General features: G+C 35.9%; 1 protein-coding gene across 2 annotated transcripts in view; it reads left to right on the forward strand.

The window, feature by feature from the left end:
- slc12a5b (solute carrier family 12 member 5b) overlaps positions 1-13,908 on the forward strand; it is a 65,058-nt gene that overhangs the window by 40,959 nt on the left and 10,191 nt on the right. For both annotated transcript variants that reach the window (XM_051902752.1, XM_051902753.1), the window contains exons 5-19: positions 1,077-1,131; positions 1,456-1,586; positions 2,223-2,470; positions 2,563-2,774; positions 3,888-4,055; positions 4,397-4,495; positions 4,696-4,753; positions 5,391-5,565; positions 5,652-5,770; positions 9,652-9,750; positions 10,044-10,163; positions 11,450-11,554; positions 11,709-11,877; positions 11,975-12,170; positions 13,518-13,687. In XM_051902752.1, coding sequence (XP_051758712.1) covers positions 1,077-1,131; positions 1,456-1,586; positions 2,223-2,470; positions 2,563-2,774; positions 3,888-4,055; positions 4,397-4,495; positions 4,696-4,753; positions 5,391-5,565; positions 5,652-5,770; positions 9,652-9,750; positions 10,044-10,163; positions 11,450-11,554; positions 11,709-11,877; positions 11,975-12,170; positions 13,518-13,687 — 2,124 coding nt within the window. The remainder of the gene's footprint in view (positions 1-1,076; positions 1,132-1,455; positions 1,587-2,222; positions 2,471-2,562; positions 2,775-3,887; positions 4,056-4,396; positions 4,496-4,695; positions 4,754-5,390; positions 5,566-5,651; positions 5,771-9,651; positions 9,751-10,043; positions 10,164-11,449; positions 11,555-11,708; positions 11,878-11,974; positions 12,171-13,517; positions 13,688-13,908) is intronic.

The raw sequence follows: 13,908 nt of genomic DNA on the forward strand, positions 1-13,908 counted from the left end.
GAGGTAGAGACCACATGTCCCAAGATTATGCGCTCATACTTGGCGTCATCAAGCTACGCCTTTGTTTTAAATAGGCCTCTAGCGACCTCTTTAGCGGACAAAATTTTTATATATTGCACCTTTAACAAAGGTGCTTTATATTGAGAAATTTGTGGTTCTTCCAGCTCGTTAAACTACTCTTTTCATAGCTTCATTCCACTGTTATGCTACGGTTTAATTTAATTTCCACTCTCTCATTTCCTATGTATGCGTGATTTGTATGCCTGTGTGTGTTTAGTCTAGGTATGTGTTCGTGATTTTAGTTAAATAAAACTTTGTGCATATTCTTGCGAGTTGATTCTGATCTGCTTATAAACCAATGTCAGTGATAGCGATTACGATCACAGCTACATGCTAAGAAAGCGTTATTTTTCTGTGGCCATGGAAAATATCTTTTCTGGAGAGTTGATAGACGATCAATACTAAGTGTTCACTGGCCGAACAGATTAATTGAATGTAATATTAATTCAGCTACATCAAGTTAATTCGATTAACTGATTCAAATATTTATAATTAATTATAACAAGTTATGATTAATTATTCATATTTACCTTTTGAGCTAATTTGCTACACACTGGCGAAATAGTCTCCTGAATTTTGACATCATCCCGGCACCACTCTAGAACAAAGGTTATTAAATGCTGTACAAGAATTGTTCATTGTTAGTTCATGTTAAATAATGTAGTTAACTAATGTTAACAAATGAAACCTCATTGTAAAGCTTTTAATTAGCATCCAAAAAATGACACATCACCGTTAATGGTGCAACATAATTACAGAATGCAGTTCTGTAATTCTTTATGCAGGGCCGTCACTTCAATTCATGGGGCAAGGGACAAAATTATTTCCCCCCTTTTCCCCCTACAACCGATGAATCGGCTAAACCAGTCAAAAATCCCCCTCAACTGCATAGCTTCTTAATGTGCTCAATGTTTATTTTCTAATAAATACATTTTTCTTTCACGACTCACTGGAGGCCTCTTGTCTTTGTCGCTCACTGTCCCCTCTGTATTGATCTTTATTTACTCTATTTACAGACTATGCTGACTGCCATCTCAATGAGCGCTATTGCCACCAATGGAGTTGTGCCAGGTGAGCTGAATTCCCGGTGTTTGTGTATGTGTGCAGATGCCCAGAGGACGGCTGTCCTGTTGTTCTTCATGGGCAGTTAGCTGCAGTGCGCAGTACAGCTCCCAACTGTGCTGAGATCAGCTCCGGACTCATAACTGTGTGTTTCCCTTATGTGGATGCATGTCTGTCTCTGTGTTTATTTAAAATACCAATAGCCTGTAGATGTGTCACTTGTGTCGAATTGACATTTCAACAAGAGAAAAGTATGATGACGGTGTAAAATGCTTTTCTATTTAGGTCTTTAGATGTACATGATTAATGACACATTTGTTTGTGTACTTATAGCTGGAGGTTCATACTACATGATTTCTCGTTCACTGGGGCCGGAATTTGGCGGGGCCGTTGGTATATGTTTCTACCTAGGCACCACTTTCGCCGGGGCCATGTACATCCTGGGCTGCATCGAAATCCTGCTGGTACATTTTCATTGGTTTTTGCTTAATCTGACATTAATTTAACCAATTAAATCCAAATTTCAACAGACAATGGTACAAACTGTAAATTACATTATTTAACATCTCTTTTCTTAGATTTTTGATTTTGAATGTACAATTTTTATTTTAATTTATACTCTGAATACAGTTTTGCTCATACATCAAGTCAAGTCACATTTATTAATACGGCCGGGGGTGTAAACTTTTGGAAACTGGATGATCGGAGTGAATTGTACTTATTTTGTCATCTGTGAAACATGTAAATATCACATTTAGTTTCTGAAGGGCAGTGCTAAATGAAAAAAAAATCTTTAAACAAAATAAGAAAAATTTGCGTATTATCATCCTGTTCAAAAGTTTACAACCGCCGTGAAACTGCTTATCCAGGACAGTATTAAAAAAATGAACATCCAATTTTTGTGATCCCTCTAATTTTGTTAAAATTAATATTGCATATTCTGAAAGGGGTATGTAAACTTATGAACAGAACTGTAGGTTTTGATTTAGTTTTAAATATGAATATGATTAATTCAGTACTCATATATTTTTACACAATATAAACCAGTGGAATCTTTCTTTACTATTTTTTTTTCTTTCTTTCTCTTGATTTCTTTGTAGATCTACATTGTTCCACCAGCTGCCATATTTAAGATGGAGGGTCTGGAGGGATCAGAGGCCGAGGCAGCGTTGTTGAATAACATGCGTGTGTACGGTACCATCGTGCTCTCCTTGATGTCTTTAGTTGTCTTTGTCGGTGTGAAGTACGTCAATAAGTTGGCCCTTGTGTTCCTCGCCTGCGTCATCCTCTCCATTCTCGCCGTCTACGCTGGGGTCATCAAGACATCTTTTGATCCACCTGAATTTCCGTAAGTAGAAGCTTTTGCATTCAGAATGTTCCTGTAGGATACAGAATACATTTCAGGAGCGTCCATATTTATACAGACTTTATCCTGTTTAGGGTGTGTGTGCTCGGGAACCGAACTCTTCTGTCAAAGGGGTTTGACATTTGTGCCAAGACCATAGAGCAGGGAAATGTCACGGTCACCACCAGGCTTTGGAGATCCTTCTGTGACTCTGAGTTCCTGAACGCCACCTGCGATGATTACTTCACCAACAACAATGTTAGTCAGATCCAGGGAATCCCTGGAGTCACCAGTGGCATCCTGGCAGGTTAGAAACCCTCAAGACTTACAGACATTGATACTTTAATACTATTTCAAATTAATAATACTTTAAAGGGTTAGTTCACCCAAAAATAAAAATTCTGTCATTAATTACTCACCCTCATGCCGTTCCAAACCTGTAAGACTGTTAATCTTTGGAACACAATTGAAGATATTTTTGATGAAATCTGAGAGCTTTCTTTGCCTTCATAGTAAGCTACACAGCTGACACTTTGACGCTTCAAAAAGTTCATAAAGAGATCATAAAATTAATCCATTCGAATTAAGCGGTTTAGTCCAAATTTTCTGAAGAGACTTGTTCGCTTTATATGATGAACAGATTAAATTTAGGCTTTTATTCACATATAAACATTCATCCGTGAACATAAACAGAAGCTCAACCGAACCTGCTTGAGGCAACAAGTAAACATGCTTGAGCTTCCTGTTTACTACAACTGATGTGTGAGTTGATGAATGTTTATATGTGAATAAAAGCCTAAATTCAATCTGTTCATCATATAAGGTGATCGAGTCTCTTCAGAAAATTTGGACTAAACCACTCAATTCATATGGATTAGTTTTACGATCTTTTTATGAACTTTTTGAAGCATCAAAGTGTCAGTTGCATTTGCTGTACTCTATTGACAGTATTTTTGATCAAATAATTGCAGCCTTGGTTAGCATAAGAATTTTTTTTCAAAAACACACACAAAAAAAAAAAAATCGTAATGACTCCAAACTTTTGAACAATAGTGTATTTTTGTATAGTATTTTTGGATAGTACCTTTTTTGCCTTTTTTTTTGTCATATAAATACCTTAACTATGTCTAGTGTTTTGTTCTTCCCTGATATTTAAAATATTTTTTCTCATATTTTGATGGTTTAATCAAACTTGTTTCAACACAGATTCAAATTATTTGAAATGTTATATGATTGATGTTGAAAAAATGTCTGTACTATTTTACAAATTTCGAACCTCATTGCAATATTTGAAATCCTTGAGTAAACCAGTATTGTTATTGTTTAGCTTTGATGTTCAAAAAATGTACTGATTCTGTATTTGATGTAATTTTGTTTTGAAAATACATGGAGAATTGTGAATCTTTTTTCTTCTTCACAGAAAACCTTTTCAGCATGTTTGCGGAGAAAAATTCATTCATAGAGAAACGAGGTATATCGGCAGTACTCGACCCTGAGGCCCCACTAACCAACACTAACCGATATGTCCTGGCTGACATTACCAGCTTCTTCACCCTGCTGGTTGGGATCTACTTCCCTTCTGTCACAGGTCAGTACAACAGTTGTCTGTGTGTATACTTTATTATTGCCATATTTTACATGTATAGTCACATTAATTTGAATCAGACTTATGAATCTATATTTTTGTTTTTAATTATTACTTAAAATCAGTTTTCATTGGATAAAGAAAAAATAAAATAAAATGAATTAAAATTAAATGACTAACAGTTAAAAACAAGATTGTTATATAATCTAATCCAAATGATTTTTATTTTTATTTTCTATTTTCTTGAAAGTTTGATGTTTTTTGTTCTTATGACATTTGTTACCTTCAATCTAAGCAATAACTGACCAGAGCTTCCAGATATAATGTGTGTGTGTGTGTCACAGGTATCATGGCTGGTTCCAACCGTTCTGGTGACCTGCAGGATGCTCAGAAGTCCATCCCTATTGGTACCATCCTGGCCATCACAACCACCTCCTTTATCTGTATCCTTTACGGCTTTGCTTAAATAAATGACCCATGACTTTCACACAGTGCAGAACTGCACATCTTGAAATATACAAGATACAGTGTAATTGGATATCCAACAACAATAATAAAATGATAAGACTTGATGTTTTTCATCTGTGGTAAAATAGCTGAAATAGGAGCTGTGTGTCGTCCTCCTAAATTTTTGCTCTCGCAGACATGTCTAGTGTGATTCTGTTCGGAGCCTGTGTGGATGGAGTCGTTTTGAGGGACAAGTGAGTCTGTTGTTCTACTCAGGGTTATTTTAGCATCACTGATATAGTATTATAGTTTTTGTTAATATTTTTTAACCATAATAATACTAGTTCTGCTTTTGATTTACTTTGGATTCAGTATAGCCTCCAATTTCAAAATTCAACTACAATCATTACAATTCAGCTCAATTTAATTAATTAAAATAATTTCCACATTATTTTTTTTTTTAATTATTTTAAACCAGTGTTTAGTATTAATTATATACTGCTATAGTATTTATTAATATTTTAAATAAGCTTTTATTTTAATTAATTAAAATAATTTCCACATAAAAACTTTTTTTTTAAAGTAAAATATTTTAAATTTAATTTTAGTTGAAGTTTTAGTAATTTTTTATGTACTTTTGTCATGTTTATTAGTCTTAAAATATTTCTGTTTAGCTGTAATGTGTTTTTTAAGTTTTAGTATTTCAACTTAAACTTAATTTTATTTCTGTTAATTTCTAATTTTCTTTTAAGTTTTTTAAGATTAACTTTTCTAAATTTATATTTATAAATATTATATCAAATTTTTATATTTTATTTCAGCCTTATTTCAGTTACCGAAAATTATTTTTAACACTATTAGTAAACAATATCAACACTGTTCAAAACACAGATTTGGGGAAGGCGTCAACGGTAACTTGGTTATTGGCACTCTGGCATGGCCCTCGCCCTGGGTCATTGTGTTTGGCTCCTTCTTCTCCACCTGTGGGGCGGGGCTTCAGAGTTTGACAGGAGCGCCCCGCCTCCTTCAAGCTATCTCCCGTGATGGCATCATTCCTTTCCTCAGGGTACATGTATATGTTTGCCCTCTGATTATCTCTCTGTTGATGCTTCGATACTTGATCATACTAAGTGGTATTTCTTCATTTTACAGGTGTTTGGTCATGGCAAAGCTAACGGTGAACCTACATGGGCTCTCCTCCTGACGGCCTGCATCTGTGAGATTGGCATCCTCATTGCCTCCCTGGATTCAGTCGCACCCATTCTGTCTATGTAAGCAACTACCCAAATGCACACAGCGCACCTTATTCTTTATGATTCCCAGAGAAAGAACAGCAATAAACAGTTTCCACTCACTATTGCTGTAATAAAACTTCTTCACTATGCTGAATAGCCTATTTTCCAAAAGCTTGGTCTTCAATAGAGTGCTACAGGGAAGTCACCAAAACCCAGAAGAATAATTCTCCAGTGGTTCCCTCGAGATTTTCTTATGGGTTTTTATAATGGGGTTTTATGTGGTAAACATAACTTGATGTTGTGTGCAGTTTATGTTGTAGAGCAAAACGTTCAAGTATCATTAATCTATGTTTAACCAACCCGATCTCACAGCAATTCGTATGTATTTTACAAGGTGGCTAATTCGTATAAATTCGTACGACCTCGCTCTTACGAATTCATACGTTTTTTGCTAAATCGTACATATTTTATAAGTTGTCAAATTCGCATGAATTCGTACGAATTACCTACCTTTAACCCTGCCCCTAAACCTACCTGTCACTGGGGTTTAGACAAATTGTACGAATTCGTACGAATTAGCCACCTTGTAAAATATGTAGACCTCGTGAGATAGCGTTGGTTTACCACAAACTTTATTTTACTTGTTTTATTATATGTTATTTAAAAATATAATTTTCTGTAATTATATTATTTTATATAAATAAATGTTTATATATTTTAATTTAAATAAATAAATATTTTATATAATAATAATAATAATATTTTTTAAAATATTATTTTTAAATTGGAAAATTGAGTCGCTGGGGTAAAAAAGACTCAGAAAACTTCAATACAGGATTCTTCACAGGCTTCAGTGTACACCTCAGTTTCTAAATAATATAACCAATACAATGTCTCCTCAATGTGTCAAATGTAAAAAGGTAGAATCTTACTATCATTGTGTGTGGCAGTAAATAACAAAAGAATTATGTAAGATTTTTAATAGGGAGATAAAAATGGTGCTGGGTCTGTTTTATTGAATATCTCAGAAGGAACTCCACTAACAAATACATGCCAAAAACTATTACATAAGCTTCTTTTAGTTGCAAGAAGATGTGTTTTACTCGAGTGGATCTAGACCAAGCCTCCTACTGTGAGTCAGTTGCACAGGGAAAATGTTAAAATTATATCCATGGAACGACTGAGCTCTCTCATTATGAGTAATGAGAGATCTCACTAGCAGTCCCAGCTAACAGTTTCCTTAAAGGTGCAGTATGTGATTTCTGAGAAGGACTGTTGATATTTTAAATCAACCCAAACAAACACACCCCTCCTGATTGTTTTCATTATTTTACAAAAGCAAAACGTTTTGCTGTTATTGTGAGTTTACAGAAATAAAAGTGGACCCTTTACAGTTTGGATTACTCTTATCTGTATGACTAAAATGACGGAGTATTTTAAGTTAAGTGCAAGTGATCGCACCGGCGCCTCCATGTCATGTAATCGCGCTCTCCATGCAAACACTTGGATATGTGGCAAATAATAGCGCACATTTATCTAGGACTAGGCTAACATTAAAGTGAGCGGACTTTTAAAGTTGCTACTTACATGTTTTAAGTGATAAGCCGTATTTGAGGTCGATGAATGATAGGCAAATGTTTGGATTTCCTGTCGTTAACGATCTCTCCCTCACAGACTGCGTGACTTCACCACTTCCTGTCTTGATGTATCCTGTCAATTTAGAGATCTTGGTCACGTTGTTCTTGTAACCTTTGTATTTTAGGTTTTTGTGCTCCACTATCGTACTTTCTTTCGGACATTTTGCCGCTATGCCGTCTAGCAATAGCAGTGACTTAAATGAAAATGATTGACATGATTTGACCAGCAGCTGATTGGACAGATGTGACCCAAAATGTCACATCTATCCAATCACCTGCTTATTATTATTTTTTAATGTTTCTTATGAGCCAATGAGGGTCTTTTTTGTTCGCGCTTAAGTAAATTTAAAATAATAAAAAGAATAGTCTGGCCAATCCAGGGCCCCTGCACATGTGGCTGCAGCCTAGGCAAGCTTGTGCATTAATCCGCACCTGATCATAGCTGAAGCAAAGCAAAATAATGTTTTGCGAAAAATAAAGCGAAGATGAAGAACGAACGAAAAGGAATAACATAAAGTGAAAATACAGTACGCAAGAGTATATACAATAAAGAATTTGTTGTTAGTCACCAGCAGCACACCAACTCCAGACAAACAATGACAGTTAAAACTGTCCTGTTACTATAACTAACATTACAACAACAGCATATCTTGGTTCTGTGAAACAGCAAAACCAATGTTACTCACATATGGAACAGAAACAACCCAACCTCGACATCCATTTTCAGGCCTTCCCATTTTCAGTTCTCTCCAGTGCTGGAAAGTTTTTCTAATGTTAAAGGGATAGTTCACCCAAAAATTTTGTCATCATTTACTCACCCTCAAGTAGTTCCAAACCTGTATAAATTTATTTGTTCTGCTGAACACAAAGGAAGATATTTGGAAGAATGTTTATAACCAAGCAGATCTCGCCCCCATTGCCTACCATAGTAGGAAAAAATACTATATCAATTTACTTGATTACAAACATTCTTCCAAATATCTTCTTTTGTGTTCATCAGAACAAAGAAATTCATACAGGTTTGGAACAACTTGAGGGTGAGTAAATGAAAAAAAAATTCATTTTTGGGTGAACTATCCCTTTAACGCGGGTCCAAAAGCTCTTGCCTGATCATAACCCTTCTTTTTTCAGTGATATTCCTCTGACCTTTTCTCTTTTGTAATGTCTCTCAGCCATCTCTCTTTCTATAGTCTTTCTTTAAATTTCCCTCTTGCTCACTCTCTCTCCTCCCCCATCATTAGTGGACACGCCCCCTACTGCTGATTGGCTACAAGCGTGTTGTGTTGCTTAAGCCCGGAACACACCAAGCCAACGCCGACGAACTAGTGGCGACAAAAGCAGACTGCGGAGTTGGCTCACGTCGGCAGCGTCTGGGTCCAAAGTTGTCCTGACACACCAAACCAACACTCTGCGCCTGCATAAGAAGTAATGCCTTTCCGTACCAGCAGGTGGCAGTAGCTGAACAGCCAATCAGAATGATCAGATGGGCCGACTGACCGACAAGCTCCGATGCCGATGTAGAATCGGCCAAAAAAAGCCGACGAGGACCAACTTCAGTCGACGGTGCGGAACACAATGAGAAAACTTAGTCGGCCATCGGCTTGGTGTGTTCCGGGCTATAGACCAATCCATTTCCACAGCGTTTCTCAGAAATCACTTACTGCACCTTTATGACAAGGTTTTTCTACATTCTCTTGTATTCCCTTGGGTGGCCTCCAGCTTGGTTATACTTATTTATGTTAGTTAAAAATGGGCTAATTAGTGATTGTCAATTAATGTCAGTGCATATGCATTGTAACATTGTAACATTTTTTTATGGCTTTTGTGTGTTACTAGTGTGGTTCCTGTACAGTGTATACTATATTTTACCCTGTTTGTGCTTTCATTTTTTTTTCTTCTCTTCTGTTCTTGTTCCTTTTTCTTTTTCTTTTTTTTCCCTCTTCTGAATATCAATAAAATATGGTAAAAAAAATATTATTTATAATAATAATATTTTCTTTAATTATATTATTATTTTAAAATAATAATATAAATATTGTTTAAAATTGAAAAAAAAAAAAAATCTAATGCTGACTAAATACTTAATACTTATGCAAATTATTAATTTGTGTTCAGTAACTCTAATAAAAGCCAATTTGTTTTCAAATTAGTGGTTCAAATAAATTGTTTTCAAATAAATAGTGGTTCATTGCTGCAAAACAAAGCATAAAAACTTCCAAGGGGAAGTATTTCCTCAATATTACATATACTGATGAAGTTTGGCTCTGTTTCCCCCCACAGGTTCTTTCTCATGTGCTACATGTTTGTAAACCTGGCCTGTGCGCTGCAGACTCTCCTCAGGACCCCGAACTGGAGGCCACGCTTTAAGTTCTACCACTGGTATATTAATTACACACATACTCCTGCTCACTTAGGTTTGAGTCAGTGACGGAAAGTATCTTTGGTTTGAGTTGATGAAAGTTAAAAGTCTAGTCTTTTGTAACCTTTAATGTTAAAGCGAAGGCTACAGACATCACACCACATAATTAAGTCCTTCTTCCACTAAGAATACACTCACCTGTGGCGGTTATCATAATTAGTATAAACACAGCTGCCTGACACCAAAATTATATAACTGTGAGCAATTGCTAACTGGACAAATGAGCATGAGACCGTCTATGATCTTTCTCCAGGGCTTTGTCACTCTTGGGCATGAGCTTGTGTCTCACCCTGATGTTCCTGTGCTCCTGGTACTACGCCATTGTTGCCATGGGGATCGCCGGCTGCATCTACAAGTACATCGAATTCTGCGGGTAAGCGAACCTAAATGAGCCTCAGGGGGAAGCGACTCGACAAAAAAAGGAAAAAACCTAATGATTTTCACACAACCTAGATCAATCTCACTCTTGGCAGAAAAGGCATTGTTGTCTGTACAGTTTTTAGCTTTTTTGCTAGAGGATTTATTTAAAGGCTTGACGAATGCAGCCAAGTAATTATTCACAGTAAACGTATATAGTTTTAGATGACTATTAGTGGAAGACACGGATTAATGATTCTTACCTAATCCAGAGGTTTTTAACCCTTGGCCTCCCAAATAAGATGATCCCCTTACAAAAGACCCTCTTCCTAGAATATAATGATAGAATTTTATGTTGATGCTGTATAAAGACCCTTTTGTACAGTTTTAGATAAATATTAACTATTATAAAGATAGCATGTTTCCAGAGTTCAAATATTTGATTTTATATTCTCTGTTATGATGTAATAAAGCTAAAGTAAATGATTAAAATATTATCTGCAGAGTATTTACAATAATGTTTGGGGTTGATAAGATTTTTTTTAATGCTCACCAAAGCTTTTTTTTTTTAACAGTAAAAACAGTAATATTTTGAAATATTATTACAATGATTAATGTTTTCTATTTTAATATATTTTAAAATATAATTTTTTCTGCATCATTGCTCCAGTCTTCAGTGTCACATGATCCTTCAGAAACCATTCTAATAGCTGATTTGCTGCTCAAGAAACTTTCTAATTACTATCAATGTTGATATCAGCTTAATATCTTTGTGAAAATATTTATTTTAGGATCAGTTGATGAATAGAAAGTCTAAAAAAACAGCATTTTTTGTAACAGAAATTTATAACGTGTCTTTACAGTCACTTTTGATAAATTGAATGTCCTTGCTGAATAAAAGTATTGATTTCTTTAAAAAAATATATATATGTATTGACCCAAACTTTTGAACAGTACTATAATTTGATTAGGTTGACAGCAATATCTATTAATAATATTAAATGTATACACCTTTATTTTTTTATTTTTTTATTTTTTTTAGAAACTAGTGATGTCAAAAGAATAAAAAATTGTAATCTCATCATTTCTGACCTTTTGTGTCTTTAAAACACTAAATAAAACAGTAATATCACCAAATTATCATGTTAAATATATAATATATAATCTTGTAAAGTTATAATTTAAGACACTAGTTTGAAACCCCCTGATCCACACAAACTAAGCTAAAAATTTGGAATTGATCAATAAAATATCTAAGCCCCATCACAAAATCCAAAATGGCTGTGTGTTCTGTCTCTTTAGGGCAGAGAAAGAGTGGGGCGATGGGATACGTGGCATCTCTCTGAGTGCCGCCCGCTATGCTCTGATGAGGCTGGAGGAAGGTCCTCCTCACACTAAAAACTGGAGGTTAGTGATGGATCAATAATATGCCTGTGAACACAACAAACAAGTTTTTCCTGTGAACAAGTTTATAGTTGTCACACGTCAAACTACATTCTTCCAAAATATTGAGAATTAATTAAAATGTTCATCATAATTCGAAATGTTATCAATATTCCAGGCCCCAGATTCTGGTTCTTATGGGTTTGGATGGAGAGCAGAATGTAGAGCAACCTCGACTGCTGTCGCTGACCAATCAGTTGAAAGCAGGCAAAGGCCTGACCATCGTGGGAGCGTGTGTGGAGGGCACCTACTTAAACAACCAACCACAGGCACAGAAAGCAGACCAAGTATGCATACACACACACACACAACTCAAGCCAAACACAAGAGGCAATGATACATTCTTACATGAAATGAGACACTAATAACCTCCATCTCTCTCAGTCCCTAAGAAAGCTGATGGAGATTGAGAAGGTGAAGGGATTCAGTCAGGTAGTGATCTCCTCTAACCTGCGGGACGCCACCTCACATCTGATCCAAGCTGGAGGTTTAGGTGGCCTCCGCCACAATGCGGTTCTGGTCAGCTTCCCCAAGAACTGGAAACAAGCTGAGGAGCACCACCGTTGCAGAAACTTTATTGGTAAGACCAAAGACTAGACATGGATTTTCATATGTGGTGGGTTAGTTTAGACAGTGAGGCAAAGATCTCTCATATCTGGTTGATGACCTTTTTACCTGTGTTTTCATGACTTTTGTGTCAATGTAGATTTACTGCTTATGATAACACAGGTTCTGTTATGAGCAATGATAAACAATGATAAAGGATACAGTACATAGATATCTTCATAGATGAATATTAACTGCATGCATGTGAATGACTAGGGCTGCATGATTGCTTAAAATCATGCAGCCCTAGTCATAAAAATTTAAATAAAATTTAATTTGCAATATGGCTTTGTGTGATTTATCAAATCACAAAGCCTGTCATTTATTTCAATATGTGCTGAGTGTTTCAGGGTGAAGCTTGTTACAGTGTAAAATGTGGTTACCTGCAGTTGTTACCATAGCCTGTTAAAGGGTTAATTCACCCAAAAATGAAAATTCTGTCATTAATTACTTGCCCTCATGTCGTTCCAAACCCGTAAGACCTTCGTTCATCTTCGGAACACAAATTAAGATATTTTTGATAAAATCCGATGGCTCAGTGAGGCCTCCATTGACCGCAAGATAATTAACACTTTCAAAGCCCAGAAAGCTACTAAAGGCATATTTAAAATAGTTCATATGACTACAGTGGTTCAAAGTTAATGTTATGAAGTGACAAGAATACTTTTTGTGTGCCAAAAAACCCCCAAAATAACGACTTATATCTAGTGATGGGCGATTTCAAAACACTGCTTCATGAAGCTTCGAAGCTTTACAAATCTTTTGTTTCGAATGAGTGGTTCCGAGCGTTTATCAAACTGCCAAAGTCACGCCCCCCAGTGGTGAACCATTGAAATTTCGAAATACTTATGACATAACGAAGCCTCGTTTACTGAAATCACGTGACTTTGGCAGTTTGATACACGCTCCGAAACACTGATTCGAAACAAAAGATTTGTTTCAACCCCCAACATAAAGGGATCACACACCAGTGTTTAATGAATACAAATTGTTTTATTCTCTGTCACAAATATAACCATAACCACAAATAATAAACTTAAGTCTAGGGAAAACAAAGAAACAAAGGAAAAACAAAAAAGCTACATGATATAAGAAATGTATAAAAAAAAAAAAAAATCAATGAGATGTTACATTCTGGTCAAGAGCCGCTCCTGAGAGAACTATCCCACAGAGAGTGCTAACCCAAATGAAAACCCAGAGCCCTTATATATTCTACTCCTCTAGTTATCAGTAAACATGGGGAGTGACCACAATCTGCCACCAACAGGTAAGGAGAACACTCAGGGTCATAACAATATTGTTATGTTTTTTCCCCCCACAGAGATTGTTAGGGAGACCACCGCAGCTCAGTTGGCTTTGATGGTTCCGAAGAACATCTCTGCATATCCGTCAAATGGAGAGCGTTTCACTGAGGGCTACATTGACGTGTGGTGGATTGTCCATGACGGAGGCATGCTCATGCTCCTTCCCTTTCTTCTGCGCCAGCACAAGGTACACACACACACACACACACAATTACAGCAATTACAGTCTGAGCAATGGTGGGCAGAGTTATTGAAGTTAGCCAAAAGGACCATTCATTTCTTGTTCAGAGATGGCCATTGAGGAGCATTTCAATTTAAAATATTTAAGTATGTTATACTATATATTTAATTTAATACTAAAAAAAATGTTAAAAATAGTAATTAGACATAACTCTATTTCACCCAATA

Source organism: Ctenopharyngodon idella, chromosome 8, assembly GCF_019924925.1.
Source record: "Ctenopharyngodon idella isolate HZGC_01 chromosome 8, HZGC01, whole genome shotgun sequence".
Lineage (NCBI taxonomy): Eukaryota > Metazoa > Chordata > Actinopteri > Cypriniformes > Xenocyprididae > Ctenopharyngodon > Ctenopharyngodon idella.